The sequence below is a fragment of the Acromyrmex echinatior genome, chromosome 2, assembly GCF_024713525.1.
Source record: "Acromyrmex echinatior isolate Ae372 chromosome 2, ASM2471352v2, whole genome shotgun sequence".
Lineage (NCBI taxonomy): Eukaryota > Metazoa > Arthropoda > Insecta > Hymenoptera > Formicidae > Acromyrmex > Acromyrmex echinatior.
Genome location: NC_141853.1, coordinates 24,428,494 through 24,452,463, shown reverse-complemented (window position 1 = coordinate 24,452,463; position 23,970 = coordinate 24,428,494). Strand labels below are relative to the sequence as shown.

General features: G+C 35.8%; 1 protein-coding gene and 1 long non-coding RNA gene across 9 annotated transcripts in view; one reads left to right on the top strand and one right to left on the bottom strand.

Moving 5' to 3' along the window:
• The window catches only part of LOC147910667 (uncharacterized), a 132,421-nt gene that overhangs the window by 73,164 nt on the left and 35,287 nt on the right, over positions 1-23,970 (bottom strand). The gene's annotated exons all lie outside the window — the stretch shown is intronic.
• Positions 1-23,970, top strand: part of LOC147910668 (uncharacterized) — a 156,793-nt gene that overhangs the window by 110,855 nt on the left and 21,968 nt on the right. For 2 of the 8 annotated variants that reach the window (XM_087402644.1, XM_087402645.1), the window contains one exon: positions 10,616-13,563. The exons of 5 other annotated variants lie outside the window; for them this stretch is intronic. In XM_087402644.1, the coding sequence (XP_087258770.1) occupies positions 10,616-10,748 (133 nt within the window). In that variant the 3' untranslated portion in view covers positions 10,749-13,563. Of the gene's footprint in view, positions 1-10,615; positions 13,564-23,970 lie in introns of those variants that run through there. One more of the 8 variants, XR_015544045.1, reaches the window with a different exon arrangement.

The window sequence follows — 23,970 nt, the reverse complement described above, 5'->3', positions numbered from 1 at the left end:
ATTGTAAATCATCTTTGGATCAAATATAACAGGAACGTCTATTATTCTCTTATTACATCGTCGACAAGAAAAAAATAAAAAATTTCTTACATAAAATGAGAAATATTACTAGCTCATTATAAGATGTTAAATCTAATTGTTCAATTTAACATTATTACCTTTCGCTAGATACTCGCTCATACTTGTCGTACTATCGTACTGCTAGCGATGTGTTCGTAAAATATATCCTCTAAAAAATAGCGGTGTTTATATAATTCTCACTATGTTGATGTTAATATTAACCCTAATATGTAGATTTAACATCATGAATTTGAAATCCACACCATGTTGATGTTAATATTAACACCAATATAGTGAGAATTATATACATCGCAAAAGTATTAAATTTGCACCAGACATATTAAATCTGTACAGATATTTTTTAAATGGTTTAGGCGTCTCATCAAAATTGCAATAGATGTAGGCTGATAGACAAGCGAATAGGTGATGCGCATCTTGATTGTAAAATCATCAATTTGATTTATATGTGCACCTACTACTCGATATAACTGATATTAAGGTGGAAGACTGTCGACTGATGGGCACAGTAAACCAAAATCGATCGTATCTGGGAGGAACCAGCGAGCGAGCAACGAGTTTGCCGGTAGTTCCCGCTTGTCCGTTCGTAACTACCGCGCCGACACGGCCAACGGGGTGATCCAACTTCTCTCGGATGCAACCCCGGAGGCGGTGGTTGGGTTATAAGTAATAGCTAAATTAACATCTTAGTGCATCCCCGGAGCGTCATCTGCTATCTATTGGCCGTTAGTGCCGTAGGAAAGTCGTAAGATGTATCTAAGCGCATCGCGTACACGCAAACACTGTCCGGCGAGTTCGCCAGATAAAAGCATCGTGTAAAAGCATGCATTCCCCGTGGTGTTATCGTAATGTAATTCTCTCTGTCTGCGCTTACGTACATTTTAACCCGTTTGTATAATAAAGCCCGATTGTAGAATTAAAGAATAAAAATCTATACACTGTGCGCTGTGTGCAATGATATGTCTAATCCAGACATATCATTTATAAAATTTTTGCAATTTAAGCTACATCAGGGTTATTCAAATCATTCATGGTGTTCAAAACATACTATTTATATAAAAACACGTATAGTATAAAATAAATTTAGCTTGCATGTTTTTCTGTTTCTTGTTATGCGAGAAAAAGTAAATAAACGTCTGAATTTTTAGAATTATAATTACGCATATATATGCACATGTTTATATAAATGTGTAATTGCGGTTGATGAGCACTATTAGATAAATACAAAGTATATAAAGGATAAATTATTGGAAATCGTAATATTTCATAAGTAATTTATTTATTAGATCCTAGATTAAATTTATCGATAAACTCATATATATGAATTTTTAATTTTAATATAAAGTTATATTCTTCAGATTTAATTGATATCATCAATTCACATTCGAACAATTAATTTCTTTTGGTTACTATTATTGAATTATCCTACTTTATTCCTTTAATCTTATATATGTATATGCTACCTTCCTTGAAACACCTCAATTAACTTCGTAAACTCACTGTAGCATCCCGTGATCAAATTAGAATATCATTAACGCGAGATTACAGATCGATTTCAGGTTTGATGTCACTTAGTTTATAGCAAGTTTCCAGACACTAACAGGAAACTACTTTTACTGCATTTACTATATTAGATATTATGGTCTTTGTGATTATAGTCTTTGTGCGTAATGACTTTACAAAATGACTTTAATCAAATAAATATATTAATTAAGAGTTAATAAATAATGTCTATAGACTTATTATTTTTTATTATGAAAATAAAAAGTAAATTGAAAAAGATGTAAAAGTAAAGTATTTGGTGTTATAAAAAAATTTTTTCCAACAGATTGGCTCAGTAAATATTCACGACTTTAGCCGTGCGAATTCCTTAGAATATCTCCGGAATTTTTTAAAGAGAGACGAAGTTATTTGCATAGACGATTTCGCAATGATTAATTAAACGAAGACAATAGGCACCTCCTCGGTTAGGTATGAATCGGCAGGCCGTTATTCATCGAGGCGCCTAAATTAATTTAATAATTCCGCGATTTAATACTCCCTCGTCGATCTCTCTTCGCCTCTTCCCCATTTTCTACTACATTCAAACATTCCTTTGTATTCTATTATGGAGACATACTTATTGTGCATCGTGCTATTATCAATAAAGGCGTATCCCCCTAATTAATTCGCGTCTATCTCACCAACTGACGGAAGACTAATTAACCGCGAAAATAAATAATTGAAGTGTCTTCGTAAGATCAGTTGATGTAAACCTAGACGGTTATATTTTACGCTACTTAGTAATTTTCTTTGACAGTGATTTATTATTATTTCGGCAATCTTCTGTAATTACTATAAATTGTGTATTATTTGAAAACTAACAAAATAAAAAAGTTATTCAAATATATTGGGAGGATGCAGCTGTGTGTAATATGAAGCGTTTGATCGAAATCGAGATGTAATAAGAAATAGAAGACAGTCTCATAAATGATAATCCTATATGTGTGAATACCCGTAAAAGACATCTCTCAGTGTACTCTTTTATTACGCTTACGCTCATTTTCTTCTATCATGGCGCAAATAACGGTATATCGCTGTTCTAACAAAAACCGGTATTTCAAAAGGGTCTGGTCGTATAATATTTTATTTTGTGCCGGCGAATAATTGGCAAAGTCATGTGAAATATCGTATGGCGGATCTAATTCAATGGGTCGCTTTGCTTGTAGCTAAAATATACACGCGTGTTCCAGTCGTTGAAACGGAAAGAACGCTGATGATAAAAACTTTACATTGTCAGATACAGACCTCGTACTGACTTCACGACAAATTATTGTAATTGTAATTTCTCCCCTGCTATGCATCGAAAGAGAGAAAGAGTGCCGTAAATATAACTGCCATTCGAAATCGCGTATATCGCAAGAACGCGCTTCTGGCAAAACGACGACATTTCATTAATAATAAAATCCGAATCACGGACATTAAAATTTCTATCCGAAAAGCAGAATCGTAAAAGCGTTAAAATCTCTGTCTAACAGATAATAAAATTCTAAAATACATATTGCAATACTTCTGTCGCATACGTTCACGCGCGTAAAAAAAAAAAAAAAAAAATACTAATCACACGGCTTACCGATGTACTTATACATAAATTTCTACTTACGGTAAGAGCTTTCTCTACTCCGCCAGGTACCTTTCTCAGTTCCCAATGGGGCATAAATTATTTTCCTAATTACTGCCAAGCCGTGGATCGCGTGTTGAGGATAATCCCAATAACTCTTCGCTGCTCTTCCGCCACGCCAGTTACTGTGATTAAGTTTGATTTTCAAAACATTTTCATTTTAAAAAGTTTTTCAGATACATAATTTATGTTAATAACTGTTAATAAAATTAATTTGAAATTAATAAAAATTATCATTAACGACATATTACGATTTATTTTATATATATATATATATATATATATATATATATATATATACATACATACACACTGAGATTATAATTTTTGTAATAAAGATTATCAAAATTTTTGTGTAATGATTAATTATTTCAGTAAATACAAACGATGAAATTTATTGTAAATTGTTTCTACTTCAATTCAAATAATCTATTCCAGAATACACGCATGAACCGAAAAGCTATCTTTTTATTCTCGGTTGATACGTTTAATTATCTCAAGAACCTCAGAGACTCAATCTCAGGCTTTGTGTCCTAAAAGTGACACGATGGCACTAAAGGTTAATCTTCCTATCCCTGTGAGAGTCATACGTACGTGCGAATTTTCATTCCGCTCTCATAATAGTATGAGTAAAGTACAACGCTACAAAGGAAATAAATGATGTCGGAAATTGGTTATGAAATTGCCATACCAGTGCAAACGCAAAAGATAACGCTAACAAGACAATAATCCTCTTCGCGAAAACTATTTCGTATTCATAATCAAAATAAAATTAGGTACACATGAGTGAAAAATGTATTCAAGGCGATTTTTCGCGGTTAATATTTCTTGTGAATTTATACAATTTCCAGTTCAAGAAAACTATGCGTCGAAATATTTGCAAAATAAATTAAATATATTTGATTACATAATAAGCGAAGAATCTTTGTTAAGATATAAATAAAAAATGAGCTTTGGCTTCGCTATCTTGCTCTATCTACATTAAATATGTAAATAAATCTAATTTGTATTCTTATTCTTGTTATTATTCGTTTAAATTAGATTGCACATCTTACTATCATTTTTCCTCAAATTTTGATTGCAATACTTCGTAAAAATGCGTATATATAAGTGTAGATATATGATATGCAAATGTGTGTATCCGCAGTGTATTGAGTTAAGATCCATGGATTCATTAGACTTAAATAATTACATGAATCGATCATCCTTGCGAGAAGCAGAGACTTCTGCTGAGTTATAGCAATGATATTACTACTGCTATGTTTAGCGCATGTTCTACAGAATCACTTAAATATTAAAACGCGACATATATCAAGTTTTAGTCAGACAGGTCTCGGTTGCGTTGGAAGTTGTACACATAATTTATAATTCTACAAAGTACGTAAACGACGAGTAAATCTATAGCGGACTAGGAATTCTAACTGCCACCGGGCTTGCGTTTGCGCTAAAGCCTTACGAGTCGCAAACCACGAGCACGCGTCATTTACTGAAACCCATCGTGACATATCAGTGCACAAAGGGCAATGCACCTGTGCCGTGAAACGTCCAACGACTTATCGATCCCACCTTCTGTATAAGACCGTCGGACGTTTAATAAAATACGAAGGGAGTTCGCGCTGCCGGCCGGTTGCACCATCAAGTGCATCCATGTGGGGCGACGTGCCACATCGATCATTACATAAAAACTCAAGGGCCACTTGAGAGGCTTCAGCTAAGGCAAAATATTCAAAATCTGGCGCGATTTCGGCAATTTCGACTCCCTGTACTTTTAGGTTCAGGAAACAGACATGACGTAAAGTAAAATTCAAACGTATATGGGATATAACACAATAAATAAAATCAATATTTTACAAAATGTCCCGTGTTTTAAATTAATCGAATAATAACAATAATTTAACGTCTCATTTTAATTATAATTTAGTGATTACATTATTATATTAAACATATTAGTGATTTACAGCATTGCAATTATTATTGCATGGACAAAATATTATAATTACTTGCAGATTTAGTCAACACATAAATATAGTAATTAATACAACGTTTATGCACGAAGCAATCAAGCCAATTTAATTTACATTAGTTAAGATTAATAATAAAATGTTTATGACATTACTTTATATATTAATACTGTTATGAAAAATTACGGAAGTCACAGCACGATGAATTCTTCATCACAGTAAAAAAGAATGTCTGCTGTAAAATGTGTAAGCTACTTTAATTAGGTAACTTGTATTCAAATGCAGACAAACTCACATTTTAGTTTGTCGTCGGACACAGAATATTCTAGAAGCACGACGGGAAAGCAACTATGTAAGGCGAATCAAAGAACTGGGTCAAGTTGCGGCTTCCGCCATCGTAACGATGTACCAAAATATGACAGAACTGAACATGAATGACGTTACCACAACGACATTACACGTAATGACGTCGATCGTAATTTTTTGAAATCGAACTGCGTCGTGTTTAATTTCATCCGCGAAGATTATGAAACTTTTCGCGTGCAAGGACATATCGAATAAATGAAAAACCAAGTAAATGCGGATAAACGACGCGACGACGCGAGGAGAGAGAGAGGAGGAGGGGGATCGCAGTTATAAATAATATCCTTTCTTTCTGCAAGGTGGATTGTCCTCGGATGAGGGGAAGAGCGGAGTAGATTGTCGCTGGATTAAATTGTACGGGTTACGCAATGTTCTATAGAGAACTCGAGGGAAAGCTCGAGAGTGGGGATTGAAAAAAGGGTCAGAGGGCGGACAGTAAAGCGGTCGCAGTTACGGCCGGAAATTGGCGAAACTTTGCGGAAGGTAAATTAGCGGTAGTAATAAAAAGCGGCTTGGTGTTCTAGCCGAATTTCCTCGTCCTTTTTTTTCCCTGGGACAGGCTTTATTGCGCGAACCTCCAACCCCTCCATCCCTCCGACCACTTCCGCAATGCACGACGATGGGAGAGAGTCCGGGGAGCGGTCGGATGAAATTATGAGAGTGAGCTTCGTGGAGAGGCGCAAGAAATTCGCCTCTTCCTGGACCTCTCTCTGTTTCCCTCTTGCTCAGCGTTTAGTTGAAAAAAACAATGATAGAACCAAAAACAATTTGGTTAATGCTCCCTATATTCACTCGCCTCCCAATAGCGCCGATAAGACAACTGAAAACCTCCAATGCTATCCCTCTCCGTTGCCATATCGAAAAAGGGGATCATCCCCTCGTAATCTGGCTGGATTTACATTTAGAGGAGAGCGTTTATAGACGTAGGTTCAGACGAATATGAAGTATCCACAATGATTCCTCCCGCTCTCTTCCCGTCTTTTCTCCTCGTCGTGCTCGAAATTATCTCTTCCGGGAAATATATCTATAATAAAAATAAATCTCGAAGCTGCAAGAAATTTTTTAAACTTTAAGAAGGAATAAAATCTATTGCTCAATTAACACTCCTGATACTTTTTATAGAATTATAATTTTGAAAAATGGAAAAAGCATAAATGATAAACAATTCCATAATAAAAAGTCTGTAGCTACAAGTTTTTCTCCATGTTATTTCTGAAAATGAATACTTAAACAATAAGTATCTATGGAAAGGGATTATTTTTAGTTCCACCCGTTCTCTCTTTACTATTACTACTATTACTATTATTGTGGAACAGCCAATATGTTTAACAAGTTTCATGAAATCACCACAAAATTCAACAATATTCGAAGATAAAATTTCAATGTATCTACATACACACATACGTATTTATATAATATGTATTATGTAATATTATTACATCAATTCAAAATTTTGTGTCGTGTGAAATCCCAATCAGAATATATTCAATGTATTTCCGATTAAAATAGATTAAACTCATTTAATTCTAATAATCATCAGTTGGCAGTAATTATCATTGGAGGAGAGCACGAGCATATTTGGAACAGGATATGCACCCTGGATTCTCTTTCATTTAGAATCAGTTCAGAGGTCAACTACGAATTAGATTTAATCGCCGTTCAATTCTTGTAATCAATCCACTGTCAAATCTCTCCCAAGTGAGCACTTAATTAAACTGAATTCAATTTTGGCCAGAGTGCCGACTGACTCGTCATCAGTTCGTATTGTTCCATCCAACGACGATTATAACTTATAATGTTACGTTTCGTATCTTCTAATAAATTTTCAGAGAGTATTTCATCAGTGGCGGAATAAACGATTTGTGAACTAAAAATGAATTGACTCGTCGAGCCGAAAATTTTCATATAGCCTTGTTATCTGGCGGAAGCCGTCGCACATTTTCTCGATTTCCGTGTGACTGCGTATACGGCCCGACGATTTATATGTGCATAGCTAACCCGCACACACGCTAGAAATTGCACACGATACGCCGCATGACATGCCCGTAAACGTATTGGTAATACCTATTACGTCGACGCACATTTCGTCATTAAATGTCCATCAGACTCGTTCGACGGTCGGAATCGAGTATATCGCGTCGATGAGCGCTCTTCCGGCGTGGAATGCAGTCTACTAAATTTGATTAAAAGACCTCTTGCGCGGGAGGTAGCGTCGCCGAAGTGCTGTAATTTATTGTCAAAGTTCCTTTAATTAGTGCCATGAAGTTATTTAATACTTCGCAATAATGTTACTGATCTATTTCATCAATGTCGTACCTCGCTTTTAATTTGAACAGTGAGTAGAATTCTATCGCAGGTCGCACAACAGTTTGCCTATACAGTTTCATTAATTTAATAAAAGGTAGCTAATTTCAAATGTAAATCTTGAATTTTGTCGATTCCGTTATTTAAGCCTTAATTTATTTAAATTTCATAACATCTACCTCTCAAATTTCTCTTATTCGCTTCAAACGAAATATTTCCGTTTCTGTCTCTTTCGATACGAATTGGTGATCTGCATTACTGTGCGACTAGACCGAATAATTGTGTTAAATCGTTTCTCGAGTGATCGGTCGACCACATGGGATTTACGTCGACCCTTCCATTCGTTCGCCCGACAACGAGGAATAAAATGATCGTAAATGAAAACGGTCGGACGTTATCGTGGGCACGGGACGTACAGCGCTTGAAATCGTGCCAGATCGCATCTAATTACGAGCCTGTCGATGCTTATGCCCGAGGAAAATCTTTCCGGTTTATACGGTTACCTCCCTTGTCGTAGGGAAAAGCGCCAACAGACATTTTCTACCTCCCATCCCTTATCACCCCGTAAACCACCTAATACTACCTCGGGCCTCTATCCTTGTCCCTCGCTTGCTCCCTCATTCCCTTCCTTGACGTATTTTCCGTGGAAATGCAAATTCCGGGTCACCGACATCGTCTCTCAAACTGGCGATATATCGTATCGACGACGTGGAAGGGAAGTGGATGTACGTGTGCGGAAAGATAGAAGCTACACCGTGAATATATCCCGAACGAATTTTTCCATATCCTTCCCGATGTCCTCGGGTAATCTCAATGACGACAAGGTCGATCCTGTGCACACGATAAGGGAAATTCATTGTTAATTCTGCCGAAGGACTAAAATTCGATATAGAAACTTTAACCGCGAAACAAGAACAGGAAGCGTAGTTTCAAATTTAATAAAGGCGAAGGTCTAAACTTACATCTAGCCAATTATACACATCTTGTTAACTGTAATTGCATAAGTACATTGTTAATGGATAATAGAGAATTTATAAAATCGCAAGTTGGCGCTATTAAATTTGACCATTAAGGAAATCGATCGTGAAATTCGCTGTAACACAGTCTCTCTCGCGCAGTCATGGCATTATAAATCACGTTCGACAAATACCGTTCATATAACTGTCTTTATCTACGCCAACGATTTTCTTTGAAAATTGCTATTCATGCCTTCGCAACCACCTGCCTTAGTCGTTTGGCGCGATCCGCCTCAAAGTGTTTCCACCTCGCCCGCGTATTCCGTTCGTCGTCAAATGGACAGCCTCGTCGGTTCTTGCAAATGGCATTTGAAGATCGCGTACGGCTATGAAAGGGATTCGAGGGTTGTGCCGACCCTTCGTAGCGGTCTAGCACAACCCGGCGCAAATGCGGCGCGGTTTGCGCGGGTGGGTACGTAGAGAGGATCAGAGGGGAGGAGAATTCTTTCGGTTAACCGCAACGACAATCTCTGAATCGATCTGCTGTGCGAAATGGCTTCCCAGTCTAATTCGAGGCGACGTGCATCTCGTGGTTCTCGCGTTACGACTGTCCGAATTGGCCAATCGGGAACGTTGGTGTCTATTACCTTCCGGACTGCGTTGAATTGCGAACGCATCCCCGTCGCATTCGGCGCTACCGGGGATGTTTGGCAATGACGGCTACAATCCTGGGATGAGCACTGCACTTAACGCTCAAACTATACCTACACTGTTAAATTCATAGAGCGACATTAATAGTTCATTCTTATTTTAAGACTTATGTAATGTCTTAAGACATAATACAGCCCTCTGATTAGTTCATGACGGCTTAAGACTGCACTTAAAGCGATCTTAAATATAAGAACCGACTATAAGCATATATGGCCATATAGTATCAAATTATACCTAATTTGAATTATTTTCATTTTTATAGATCGTTATATTTTAATTGCTCAATATCTCGTATAATTTAACTAAAATAATGGAGTTAAATTTAACTTAAAAAAAATATATATATATATATTAAATTTTACTCAAATTTAATTTATTATTTATTAAGTGCATATATTAATATAGATATTGTTTAGTTTAAAACATGGAAATGATTTGATTTCACAGCTTCTATATATTTCTATAATATATATATATATAGGATATCTGGTAAAGATCGTAACAATGCTTAAAGATTCCTAAGATCATTTTGAGACAAAAATTTTAATGCTAAACTGTCAAGGCTGTGATAGTTTTTTGATTATAAGAACTTTTAAAGTATAACGAATAATTTAATTCAATTAATTTGTGTTAATAAGTTAATTTGTATAATCGTAATAATGCATGACTTTTTAAAATATTTTCAAAGAAATTAAATATTCGAGGAAATTAAAATCGACATCTATTTAATGATTTTAATGGCATCAGTTTAATACACGAGAACTGTCTGGAGAAAAGAGAGATAGTGCTATGACTAAGTTGGCCTCATTTGTTCATCTTTGTTACAAAGTTCACCATTTGGCGTGAATCGTATTAATAATAATGAAACACTGATACAAGAAGAGACTGTTCTACGGATTAAGATATACCATCGTCTTCATTAAGTTGAATTTAACTAATTTAACTGAATTTTCGAGTAAAGCTAACCACAACTCTATGACTGAATGATAAATTAAATGAGACAAGAATCGCAGCTCGAACTTTTTCCGTAGCCGTCATAATATTTTCAGGAAATAGAGTAACGTTAATGCTTATTTTTGCAGATTAACCATTAAGTTCCAGCTCGTAACTGGCGTCGCGGTGGAAGAAGCATGGCGACAGCGAAGCACGATGAAGCCATTCTTCTTTCTCAACAACAAGAAACGGCGCAAATCTTGGAGAGTTAAAAAAGAATAAAAATTAATTACGCCATCCGTTAATTACGGAACTTCCATGGAGTAAAGGCGAAACAACAGCCATGTCTCGTGGTAACTTTTGTTGAAATCGAGTTTCATGAACTTGATTAGACACTCCGCGAGTAAATTGATAAGCTTGATGCTGAATTGTAAGTATCGAATGAAACGAACTACTTCGAGACGAGGTCACGTCGCAATGGATATGCACGGAAAAATAAATCGAAGAAAGAAAGCAGAGAAAAGAATATCGCAATTCCTCTGTCGATGCTGCTTTTCATTCCTTGGCCATTGCATTCAGATTTTCTTTGACTTCCAAATGGAATGTGACGTCGCGAATACTCCAAAGTCTCTTTCAAAGTTATTGGGGCTTTTCTTCGGGAAGGTGACCTTCCCTTTTTGTAATTTCCGATACGTAGGCAACATTAGAAAACAACCTGCATTTCGATATTACTTATGAATTTAAGTTTAAAATGATTTTAAAATGAACTTTCTTAATCTTTAAGTAGGTAGATGGTTTAAAGATATGGTGCAGTGCTCAGAACACTCCAAGAAGAATTTTAATTTTATAGTTATATTTTTTATTACATAGCATATGATACGAATTTAGACTCTTTTATCAAGAGAAAAATTATATTCTTCGTATTATATCATCCGTAAACTGTTACAATCCCATTTTTCAATTTTTTTCTGTTTTTTTAATTATAATTTTCATTCATTAATAAGTCACGAACGTCCCATATTTTTTCGAGATTATTTTCAAACATGCAAAATTTTTTATTGTAATGAAGGTAATGATAGTGTTCCTTTACTCAGAAAAGACATCATTTAAGTCAGTTTAGATACGGATGTTTCAGTCTGATAGTGAACTTACACTCTGCAGATCTGATGGTGAACTGATATCGCGGGTAATTAATCGCGAAATACGCGAATAAGAAAAATGAAGAACAAGGAATTCACGACCGAGCATAATGTAAATGGAAGAGTTATGTACAAGCTAAATGAAGGGTGGAAGTCGTGGAAGGGGAGCGCAATTTACTCCCCTCTCAAACTTTGCCCTCTCCCTCGTGCGACTTCCTCCTAAGGAAAAGTGACTTCGAGAGGGCTTTCATCTTGCGGCCGATTCGCTAAGAGGAAAGTTCGCCGTATGAAAAATATAGCATCTAGACGATAATCAGGTAGACGCTACGTAGTATTCTTTTCTAAGATTACATCTCTTATAAAAATCGAAAAGATTGAACAAGTTCATGTCTTTGCGCTTTCCTAAGTGTATAAACTCTTCTCTACATAGTTATTGCTCCAGTATTACTTTAACGTTCTATATAAAATATTTGCTACTAATTTACTATACCATATTTACATAAAATTCATTTAAATTATTATCATCATTACCATTATCGTAAGAGAATTATTATCATTATCATAAATTCAAAAGTGAAAAGATTACATATTAAAATATGTCGTGACAGGATTATTTTCCTCGTGTGAATGTTTTTAATCGCAGAATTTTACGAGTACAATAAATGGAAATACACGATATCTAATCGATGGAAATGCGTAAATAAATTTGCACAAGAAAGCATTTATCTCGAATAAAAGATTTTCTTTACGTTTGCATTGCGTATGCGACGTGACGCACAAATGAAACTTTTTATCAAATGCTCAGCGATAACGTAATCTCAGTTCTCAACAAAGGGTTTCCTGCGTGATGCAATGAAGAAAGGAACAAAAAATCACGTCTAGATTTGGGACAAACACTTCTCGCAAGATTAATACTGCGATTTGAATGCAACCTAGCGCGCAGGATTTAAGCGGTTTGCGAGAAAGAAGTATCGATATAAAGCCCGGATGGAATGGTCTTCTATTGAAATCGAATTCTGTAATTTCACAGAGATCGATTCATGAGATTAAAATGAAAAGTGAAGTAAAACTTAATCGAAATTTACAAGAAATCTTATTAAACATTAAGTTACACGATTTAATAGCGTAACCGTAATAAAGAAATATCAAGAATCAGGCTCGATATATTCGAAATTTTATCAGGAAATTAATAAAAAAAAACGTCAAAAAATTAAACAGTTATTCGTGCTACAATATGTGCGCGGCTACAATGAGAACATTCGTCCATATATTCGTTCGTAACGTTAATCGAATTTGCGTGTCAAAATTCCAAAATGTCCCACACAATGTCGAACATTGAAATATACGTCTACTTGGAGTTCCATCGATTTTAGCATTCAACCGTGTGAATATCTGGTTTTCACCCTCCTCAAAAACCTTCAAAAATACACACAAATTTTCGTATCTATTTTTGCAATCTAAATTCATATATAGCGAATCTATTGATCCTCCGTAGTTTTATTTTTTTCTTTTTCCAGATGCAGCGTATGCACATGAACGACTCGCGCTTTCGTTCTCTCGAATCGATTGTATAAGGAAGCGATATGCATATATCAATGGAGATCTATGGCTATTCAATTCAATTTTCACAATGGTTGCGCCTGCGATTCTTTTTGATTCCCTTCCGTTTTCATGCGTTCCAAAATTCCTATCCTTCCAAAAATCATTATTTTTAAGATTTTTGCACATTTAAACCATTCTATCTATATAGTAAGTTAAAACTGGCTTAATTTATAGTAATAATAAAATAGCATTAAAGTCTAAAATTTATTCATCACATTTGCATGCTCTTATTCATATTTTAGAGGTATATTTATATTGCTGACGTAAACTTATTCTTTCCTTCAAGCGTACTTTATTCATCTCCAATCGAAACATAATTAAAACATAACATTCTCATTCATGGTAAGATCCAAAAACATCCGAAGTAAGAATATTCTTTGTTACATTTTTGATAAGATAACTCATTTAAATTTCATATGTGCATCGAAAGTCAATAAATGAATCCAAAATACGTATTGTCGAGCTGAAAATTTCAGACCGCGTCTCTCTTGGTTCTTCACGAAACGCACAACAAGCACGAATCTCGCACTCTTTCTGATTGTGCAGTTCAGGCACATTTCGTCGGTGATTTTGCATCCGTTATGAAGAGGACGGGGAAAAACGCGTCAGCGTATGAAAACGCGACGTACGTTCGTACCCGCCGATCGAGGACGATCTATGCCGTTCTCGTGGTAGATGCACCCGCGATGCACTTTTATCCCGCACCTCGCCGGCTCTCCCGCCGCCAAGTCGGATCGATAGATATTATTTCCGGCCTGTGCACGACACGCGTTGAATTCACAATGCGCTTCCGCGTGCACGCCGCAATGCATCTACCATAATAATGCCAATGCATTTCGTGCACGGGGCTGTGCACGTGTCTCTCGCGACTCTATTTCTACAAATTCTACACTTAAGATTAAAAATTACTAATCATCACTTCATTACATCATCCTTTCCGTGTCCGCTAGACGACAAGATATAAGCTGCGAGTTATAAGATTATTTAATAGTTTGGCAATTCGAACTTTTCTCAAACTAGCGTTTTACAATAGAGATTTACCGTTTAACGTCTCCGAATTTCTCGAAAATACGAGCGAACTGCATTAAAATGATAGAGAAGTTAGTTTTCCGAAAGGAATACGATGTATTCGTCTCCGGCAAAATGGATCTAACTTCGCTTCCGTATATAACCTTAATCCTATAGGGAGTTGACGAGGTTTGCAGTTCGCATCTTCCATTTCGATTAGAAGATTTAAGTACGCTTGCCATACTGGATCGCAGAATTAAACTGGTCTAAAATCGATTATGCAGATTCGTTCCTCTAATAAAGCGGCTTTGATAATTCATCATTTTGCGAATTTTTTGTGGTCGTATGAAATAACAAAAAAAAAAGCTTTCGCTCTGACAGCTTTCATTAAATACGTTTTACAGTGTACAAGACTATGTAATATTCAACACCAATCATTTCTGGATACGTAATATCGCCATCAGTTATATCGCCATTCCTCCTAGCAATTTCCACTTCAATTTCCAAAACCGACGGTAAACGAACAGTGTGTCCGGGTCTATCTATTTGTTCGGAAAACTCATTTGCCCATTTTTTAACTGGTTTTTCTCTCCGAACAAAATTCGCGCTTTCAACAAACCAAAAAAGTTCTTGCATTCTTCTTCGAAGCATCGTTAGCATATACGAAGTTCATTGACGGCGTCGTGAGCAAAGGTGGGTATTTAATAAAATATCTGATTACCAGCCATAATTCTGGAACCGCGAGTCGTTAAAAACAAGCGTGCAGAGAGCGTCGAAAGTCCCACACGTCATTACTGTTGACAAATCGGCGTGCAAGCCGATTCGAAAACACTCATCAATTCTCGAAGGAGCCGCATATAGCAGGTCCGCTCATCGACGGTGCCATCGGGAGCCATTAAGTTTCTCTCGGAATAGCCGAAAAGCGTGCTGCGATATGCAGAGAACGGAGGACGGTATGTACCAAAGCGCTTAAATTTAATCGGAGGGTGGAAATTCAGGATGCAGTGCGCGAGCGCATCGACGGCGACATGGGAATAGGCAACGGTACAGCTCGGGGAGGGGGATGGTAAAATTTATTATCGCGTCAATTAGAAATTGATGGAACGTTGGACGATAATCGATTTAGGATCGAATCGGTCCACCTCGAATGGCCCGTTTTGCCCGCCTCCAGAATAGTTATCGTCCCGTTGTTCAAACATTCGCCAAAAATATGAAAACCACGGTAAACGTTCCTTTCACCTCTTTTTCCGCGCGTTAAAGTCCATTCAGAGGGAATAATATTCCTAACGTGTTTTCTAACGGGCCACTATAACTGAACTAACTTCTATTGTGTTTGTTCGCGCTTTTTTACAACGAGCCGTCGACATATAACGAAGCCAAGTGAATACAAATAACAGCTACCCAAGTTTGATAAAAAAAAAGAATGCGGAAAGGCATTCTTTCCTTTTTTTTAACGAGAAACTAGTGTGTTCGAAAATATAGCCGCTCAGAAATGTTCATTATAGAGTAACTGTTTCAATTATTGTCAGTATCTCAATTACCGCTTGTAATTGAGTCCCAATTATAATATTGAAATAAAAAATATCAGAGCGTTATGTATTAAAAATGTTTTAATGTTAAACTAGGATATATATATATATATATATATATATATGTGCATAACTATATAAAATATTTAATACGTTTTACATTATAAAATAAATAATAATTAAACAAGTTAGAAATGTTGCTGAGGATGTAAGCTCCATTATTTTCTAAATAGAAATAAAACAGAACAACATGTTTCGAAAGTGCAAGCAAATGTAGTGTTAACTGTTGATGGCCTCTTATTCGAGGTTTTCATACAAAAATAATTATTCGATGAGTCGATCATAGCTCTATTGCTAATTTAATAGTTTACGTTATCTGTAGATTTTTAGTATCCTATATATACTTATATGCGAAAAAAATTATATATACATATATTTGCATACATTCTGCAATATTTTTTTTTGCAAATATAAAATTTTGTAACTAAATATTGCTTTTTTAAGCAAAACCAATTTTTGAAATCTATTTTTATGAGAGACTACATTACCATCTCTGTTTTTCTTCAACTCACGCAGTATTGCCACATTTTTATAAATAATATCATATATCATTTAATAATAAATATTTCATAATTTTAAGTCTAAAATCGAGTGAAAAATATTTTAACAAATGTAATCGTTAAGTTTCAATACATTTAAATTTAAATTTAAATATTTATTTATTTAAATATTAAAGTTAAATTTAAATATTGATTATTAATAAAGTTATTGTATGAAATGTAAATAGGAGCCATATTCACCTTCTCCTCTAATGATTAATGTATATATGTACTGTATATTTGTATATTTTAGTGTAATCAAGAAAGTCAGAGTTTGGGTATCGATTTAACCTATCAAATACACGAGCAGTAAATAGAAGCAATATTAGGTACATATACGTGCGGCAGTCGGGTGGAAAGCAATATTCAAGACATTGACTGGCAGTAATAGGTTCAATACCTTATATATTTGTTCTTTAATTATATTTAAATAATTAGATTTTTAATTCGTTGCTTTTATTTTGTGTATATTAAATTTGTTCTTAAACAATGATGAAAAAAGAATATTTATTATACATTTAAAAAATTATAAAATAAGCATATCAACTGGTACTATGTGTTCAAAAAGGCAATAATTAGAGACAGTTTATACGAATCCACGCGATGGCGATTATACTGCATTGCAAGTAATTAAAAAGTAAATTTTTATATTGATAAATTCAAAATATCTTATAACTATTATAAGAACTTAGTTAATAAGATTTTAGCCATTTATCACTCCTAGTCGCGTATATCAAGTTAGGAATATCGTTAGCCAGCTGTCACATGGCATGTTAATTTATTATAGCTTCGATGTTTCACAAAGAAAATCTCATAGCGCAGACCGTTAGAAAACACGTTTGTAAAACCGATCCGCTTGAATCCAGATTTACCTCTCTCTGTATAAAAAAAAAACTTCTCTTTAAAATCATGTGTAACGAACCGCAACTCGTCGACTATTTTCCATAGTAACCATTAATCACCAACTTTTTATCGGTTAATGCAAAGTACGCACATATTGTGGCAGGGCCGATGTAAATCGAACTGGAGGACTGCATTTGAAAAACAAAACAAATTCCATGTCTATGTGTGTATTAACCGCGCATTTTATCGTCATCACAAAATCTGAAAAAAGAAAACACTATGCAGCAGATTACAAAGATCCCTTGAATTTATTTTTCTCTCCTTTTTTTTTATCAAAAGCAGTAACTATTACAGATTAAAATAAGCTGTGTATCGATCCTTTTTCGTTTTTCATATCAAAAATGTCCGCAGAGATTTTTTTCGTTTTTTTTGCATCAACGAATCGTCGCGGAAATTACAAAATGAACCTAACGCATGCCTGGTATTTAGATTTGCTTAAATTTACGGAGATCAAACCTCGTGCAGAGTTATGCGGACGGACCCTCTCTTAATCCCCTTCGTACTCCCCGTTCTTCAAACCAGAGCTTTAAATCCCGCATCTCATTATTTTCTGACAGAAGGACCTGTTGACTTTAATTGCATACACGAATATCAAGCCGTCAAAATAATCCTTCTTGGTTTGACCGCGACTTTTCCTCCTGATTGGTTGGAACTTTGTACTTTGGGGGAGTTAGACACGACGCTAAATGACCGCCCGAACGAATAATAAAGGGGAGAAACGAGATCGCGAGAGAAATCTCGAAGCCGATGAAGCCAACTTTACGACTTCTGCATGACTGTAAAGAGAAGGAGGAGACGGGGCGAGGAGATGGGGCATCTCGCGTCCGAAGTTCCCTATGTAGGACTCAAAGGCATGCCATTCCTATTTTCTCTATTTTGAACTGTCGAGAGGCCGACTTCGTCTCTACCCGAGGGCACCATACTAATTAGAAAACTTGGAAAGTCCCTCGGATCATAAGGATGACAGGGAGAAGGTGGAGATGAGAGGAGGGGTGAATAGAAGCGCGACGAAGACTACTCGTCGCTAAAGTAACGAGAGACTTCAGTGCAAATATTTGTCTGTAGTAGCGTGCGTTTGCGTTCTACCGGCCAACACCGTTTGTAACGCATACGGCAAAGAATTAAATTGTTAGTTAAATATCACGTTACACTCAAACGTGAGCTTCGAGCTGTAAGCTCGACCGTAACTTATCGTTACTTGTTCCTATACGACAAAGCAGATTAAGCTGCGAGATCGATGCTCACATATACGTCTAGTGGATTACCGTAAATAATGCGCTTTCCGACGCGCGGTTAAGGAACGTTACATGGCACACGGAAAATGCAAGTCGGTAAAAATAAAGAAGGAATGAACGAATGGAGCTGCGGGAGTATCAGATGTGTGCACGTTATCGTACGGAAGGAAATGCGTATCGACGGGAATAAAGCGTCGTGCCTCCACCCTTGGGAAACGTATTCACATTACTCACGTTCGAAGGCTTGCTTTCACAAAACCAAATGACGTTCTTCCTCGAGAACGATGTATCTGTTTCGAAGGATACGCGAAACAGTGGTAAGGTACTTTGACGAAACAAAGATGTAACGAGTAGCATTATAACGAAAATATATAGCGTGAATCTTAACATAAAAGTTTACCATCAATCTTAACATCGAACGAAGTTTTTTATTTTGACTGGCTTACAAATAACGATTGATAAAACGATTAATTTTCAACGAATAATATAAATAAAAACTAATAATTATAAAAGTTATAACGTGTTGTTGTAAAAGTTATAATTAAATAAAGTCGAGTTATTGCTCTAATTAACAATAACAATATAACAAAAGCTAATTTCTAAAAATACGATATTAGATAATTATGATTAGACATGAAATAATTACGATATTAATGCAAATTAATATTGTTGTACTATATATAATTTTATATATATATATATATATATATATATATAATTTTGAAATAATTCCTTTTTTTATAAATATACTTTGCCTTACATATACTTAAACTTTAAAAATAAATGACTCTGACTGATATTATCAAGCCACCGTAAATGCTTGAATAAATCTTCTCTGTTTTAACAACCTGCTTTATCACTTGGCATAGCAACGAAAGTTACTGGTTACGCTGTGCTCGCATTTTTTGTCTGAATAAAATTATTTTAAACTTCCTCTTAGGAGAAAATATACACGATGCTTCAGGCGCTTTTTATAAATCTCTGCCTGCTAGCAAAAAGAGGTATCTAACTTGGGACAGAGCCAATTTTTTTCTATGTATAGAGAAATATTCTTGGAATTCAATAGAATATGCGGCGCTTACCAATTTTTCCTTTCCCGTTTCTTCAATCTCTTTCTTTATAATATTTCTGCTGATCTCATAGTTGCCTTTCATTCTTAAAATCTGAAAACTCGATGTATCATAAAATGATCGCATTAATTGTTTTCTCGTACCCTGTCTTGAATTCACAAAATTAAGCTTTTACATTTTCATTATTCAGTTTGAAAAAAAAAGAGGATCTTCCAAGAAGTAGATCGCCACTGTTTTAATACCAAGCGACTTCTTACGGCTTACAACGGTGACGAATTTAATTCCATTGAAAGAGTACTTTCAAAGTTTACGGAATGTCGTAACCACGAGCAGCAAATGATATGAAAATATTTCATTTCTGTCTCACGCTTCTCAGTCACTGTTATTACGAAGGATCCCAGCGATAAATCCAACGAAAAGTCACTGCACCGCGAAAATGAACAATTCTATTTTCAATAATGGTCTTCGATAAAATTTTACTGAGAAAAAGTACAATATGATCAACATGGGAAAAAGTTAAACTCGTTTGATAAAAGAAGATTTTTATAACTTTATTGCGAGTCATAATTAACACATTCACACTGCCCTCGGGCAAAGCATCGGAGGCAAAGTCCCATTTATCCGATTCTCTCTCCGTCCGACATAACAAATCCATTACAGTGGCTATCAAATAAAATTAACATATTAATCATTTACTTCCTTTGACTGTTTTTTAATGGTTTTTTTTTTTAAGGGAATATCATATATATCATATATAGTAAATATGTAGATATAATACTTTATCTTTTATCATTTATGTATACAATACTAAATTGTACATATAATTTTACTCATTTTATTGTGAGAATATTTGATGCCAAAGTGACTGACGAATTTACTCATTTTCATCGTTGCAACTTGTCTAGGAACACGTTGCTACAGAACATTATCAAAATCAGTCGGGCTTAGCGCGCATTCCGTCCTCCACGTGCTTATCTCGCAAATGAGCGATAACGAGAGTCGACTGCAACAATTTATCAAAACGCTAAGGTAGCAATTAATAATCCGCTCGCGGTGTACCGATGAAACTACTTGGCAGCGAGGAGAAAAACGATTCGGGACCATTGTTGCATATCAGCGTGCTGACGCTGAATTAAGGAACTCAATTACGGCGAAGATTATTAATATTCCACGATAGAACTTAAAACATACAATGTATCAGCGAACAAGATGGTTAAATGACAAAGCATACATCCTAAAATATAACTGGCAATTTCGGCTTATGGTATACACACGATTCAATGTTATAGAATTGATAGTGACTTGCTTGCATCTATTTCACGTATTTTCGATTAGGACAATAGGCCACTGCTCAATTATATCCACTCAAAGTAGAGTCCGTTGCATAAATCTAACAAAAGTGAATCGCGCGTAATTGGATATTGGTGCTATTCACGTTAACGGTAACAATATCAACGTTGCGATACTCTTCTCTTCAATCAACGTAAGCATCAACGATATTCACGTTCCAGCCGCTATAATATTACAAACAGATTTCCTGGCTGCGTTTCAAGGCGCGCGTTCGCGTATCCGAAGAAGCGGTATCACGGTGCAAATTTATGAAACTATGCATATGTAATACGTACTCGGCTCTGCGGCCTCGGGATGAGAGGCGAACGCGCGTTAGCGAGGGATATGAAACGACCGGGAGGGGGTTGGGACGCAACGCAAAACCGTTCGCCGTTTTTGCTGGCGCTGCGATGTACAGCCTGCCCACAAGCCGGAGAATTCCGCGGCATAAACAGACATGCAATTTTCTCGCCCGAAAAGGTGGGCAGGATCCGTACATCCCTTCGCGGCTAACGCGTCCCTCGCTCCCCATTCGACCATAGTTCGCCACCGCCCTCGACATTTTGTGGCACGTTGGCACGCGAATCACGTTCGCAGTTGTCGCTGAAGCAACATGCGGCAAAATCTGACCTCTTGTCGAGTTAGAGATCGTCGAGCATTTGAGACTGCGAGGAGGAACAGCCGAGACGTTGCCTCTGAAATGGTTCATCTATGCGTGACTACATAACGGCTGAAGTTTTGCATACCCATCTCCCGTTCTGAATCCCCAGTTCCCTTGTTAAAATATCGTAATTAAACTTGTTCATTATACGATTAATCCGACAAAGTGCGCTGGTTAATTTGTCGCGCTTGTCGGTAGCTACGCTACTGCAAACCAACGCGATAAATATTCATCGTGCATGGCGTTAGCTCGAGGTTGAAAGTCATCATGTTCGCTGTACCTTCTTACTGTGCGAAAATAACAGCTAATTAAATTTTTATATTAAACCTTTTGAACTATGCTAAAACTCTGTACCTACTAATTAAATTTTTATATTAAACCTCTTAAATTATGATAAGACTGCTTAAAATATCTCAATTGTTGGCATGTATCCGTCATTTTCTTAATTCATGAGAAATGAAAGAGAAAGAAGTTGCGATTTGTAGTCGCTCTCTATTTAAATTTTTCTATCATTTTAAAATCAAAATTCTTAAGTTTCCTTATTTTCCAGCTAATATACACATGATTAACGATCAATAAATGTACTCAAGAGAATGCGCTTTATAATTATCGTCCCTGCAAGTCCATTAAACTTCGCGATTATAAATCTCTGGATACAGCTTCATTAGCTATTTTCTCGCGAAGCAACGTTAACCGAAAGCCGTTTGTCTAGATTTAGCTTCGCCGACTTAATTGGTTTGACTGGAATCTCATTAACACTGTGCGTATCGTACGTATAACTTTATTGCAATAATCTTCAAAAGTTTATGCTAATATTAATTTTAATTTAGATTTATATTAATCAAATTGAAAGTTGTATATTATGAAAAATTAAATAGGTATCAGTAAATTTTTTATATATGGAAAGTATGATTTTGCTAAAGTATTTAACAATTCAATTAAATATAGGTACAAATCTGAAAATAATTTTGTTTGGATCAAAATATAATAATTATGTAGGAGAAGCTCAAACTGGTTGCAAATAATTTGTTAAAACTTTTCATAGCATTATCATAAGCTTAAGCGTTCTGTATAATTAATTTAATAATTCAACAAAATTATTTTCAGATTTGTACCAGTTAAATTTTTTTTAGATACTTCAGTTAAATTGTTAATTTTGTGTAAAATTGCGCATTGAGAAAAAATGTTTATTTGGTTAAATTAATTTCGTTATCTTCATTTCTTTCTCGTTAGATTTATTACGCACTGTGCGATCTTTACTGTTGATAACTACTGAAAATGAGAATCATCACAATGGGGATACATTTTATGGTCACCTTTTATGTTTTCACACATCGTGACGTTTCGGCTGCTCAAATTTCTCACGCCACGATGTCGCGGAAAATGAAAAGAACTTTTATTCTCGCGTTTCCGGTTCGAGTAAGTCGGACGATCCATCCTTCCTTCATTCTTCATCTTATCCGAGCTTCCTTTCGTCGAGGTACAAGCTTGCGCCGAGGCAACTCCTGAATAAACTCCGGAGAAAGCGTGAGTAAATTTCAGGGGTGGCTTTTGTGAGCGCGCTGTGTTGGAAAGACGCCCCGTGTTCTCGATGCCGACGGATCAATTAGCAAAAGAGAGAAGGCGATCTGCCTTTAAGGTGGATTTCACGGCGCATAACGGCGTTACTGCAAACGTTACTGCTGCAGTAGTCGTTACTTTTATCGCCCATTCAAGTCTGGAACACGGAAATCGACCGAGGATTACGACGGTCGAGCGTATCACGTTTTGTTGACCTTGCTGCAAAAATTTTGAGAATTTCCGATATGAGTTGGGATCGAAAAAAATTCGTTTCCTGCCACATCAGCTGTCAAAATTCGCACGGATTTTTATGCATCTCGCGACATTGTAAATCGAATATGTCACGCGTATCGTCAGATACGTTTAAATCAAATTTCATGCGTTATCTCTGAAATATAATCTTACGAAGATAATAGCGTAATTTCGTTAGATATAATATATTCGTAAAGTTTCATGTCGCAATGAGTGACATACTAATTATATATTATATACCTCAATTCTAAATTTAAGTTTGACATTAATCAAGAAGCAATTAAAAATTCATTCTTGTAAACTCGATTTCAACTTTTTTATATAATAAAAATATACCGCGTTGAATGACGTGTTTATTTCGACAATTTTTCGGATTACTCCGAGAATCTATCCATTGTTAACTTCACATTAATTGCATCGTACAGACGTCACCTTTGCATAAATAATGCGAAAGCTGCCTGCTTAAAAACGCAGCAACAGTAAAGCGACAACAAGTAAAGGCTATTTTTCTTCTTATCTGAATTAAATTAATCCTTCCCTCCCTCAAGAAGTATTGATTAATTCGGAAGTCGCAACGATCATCCATCTTAAAGTCACACACCGCTCATCCTTTTACG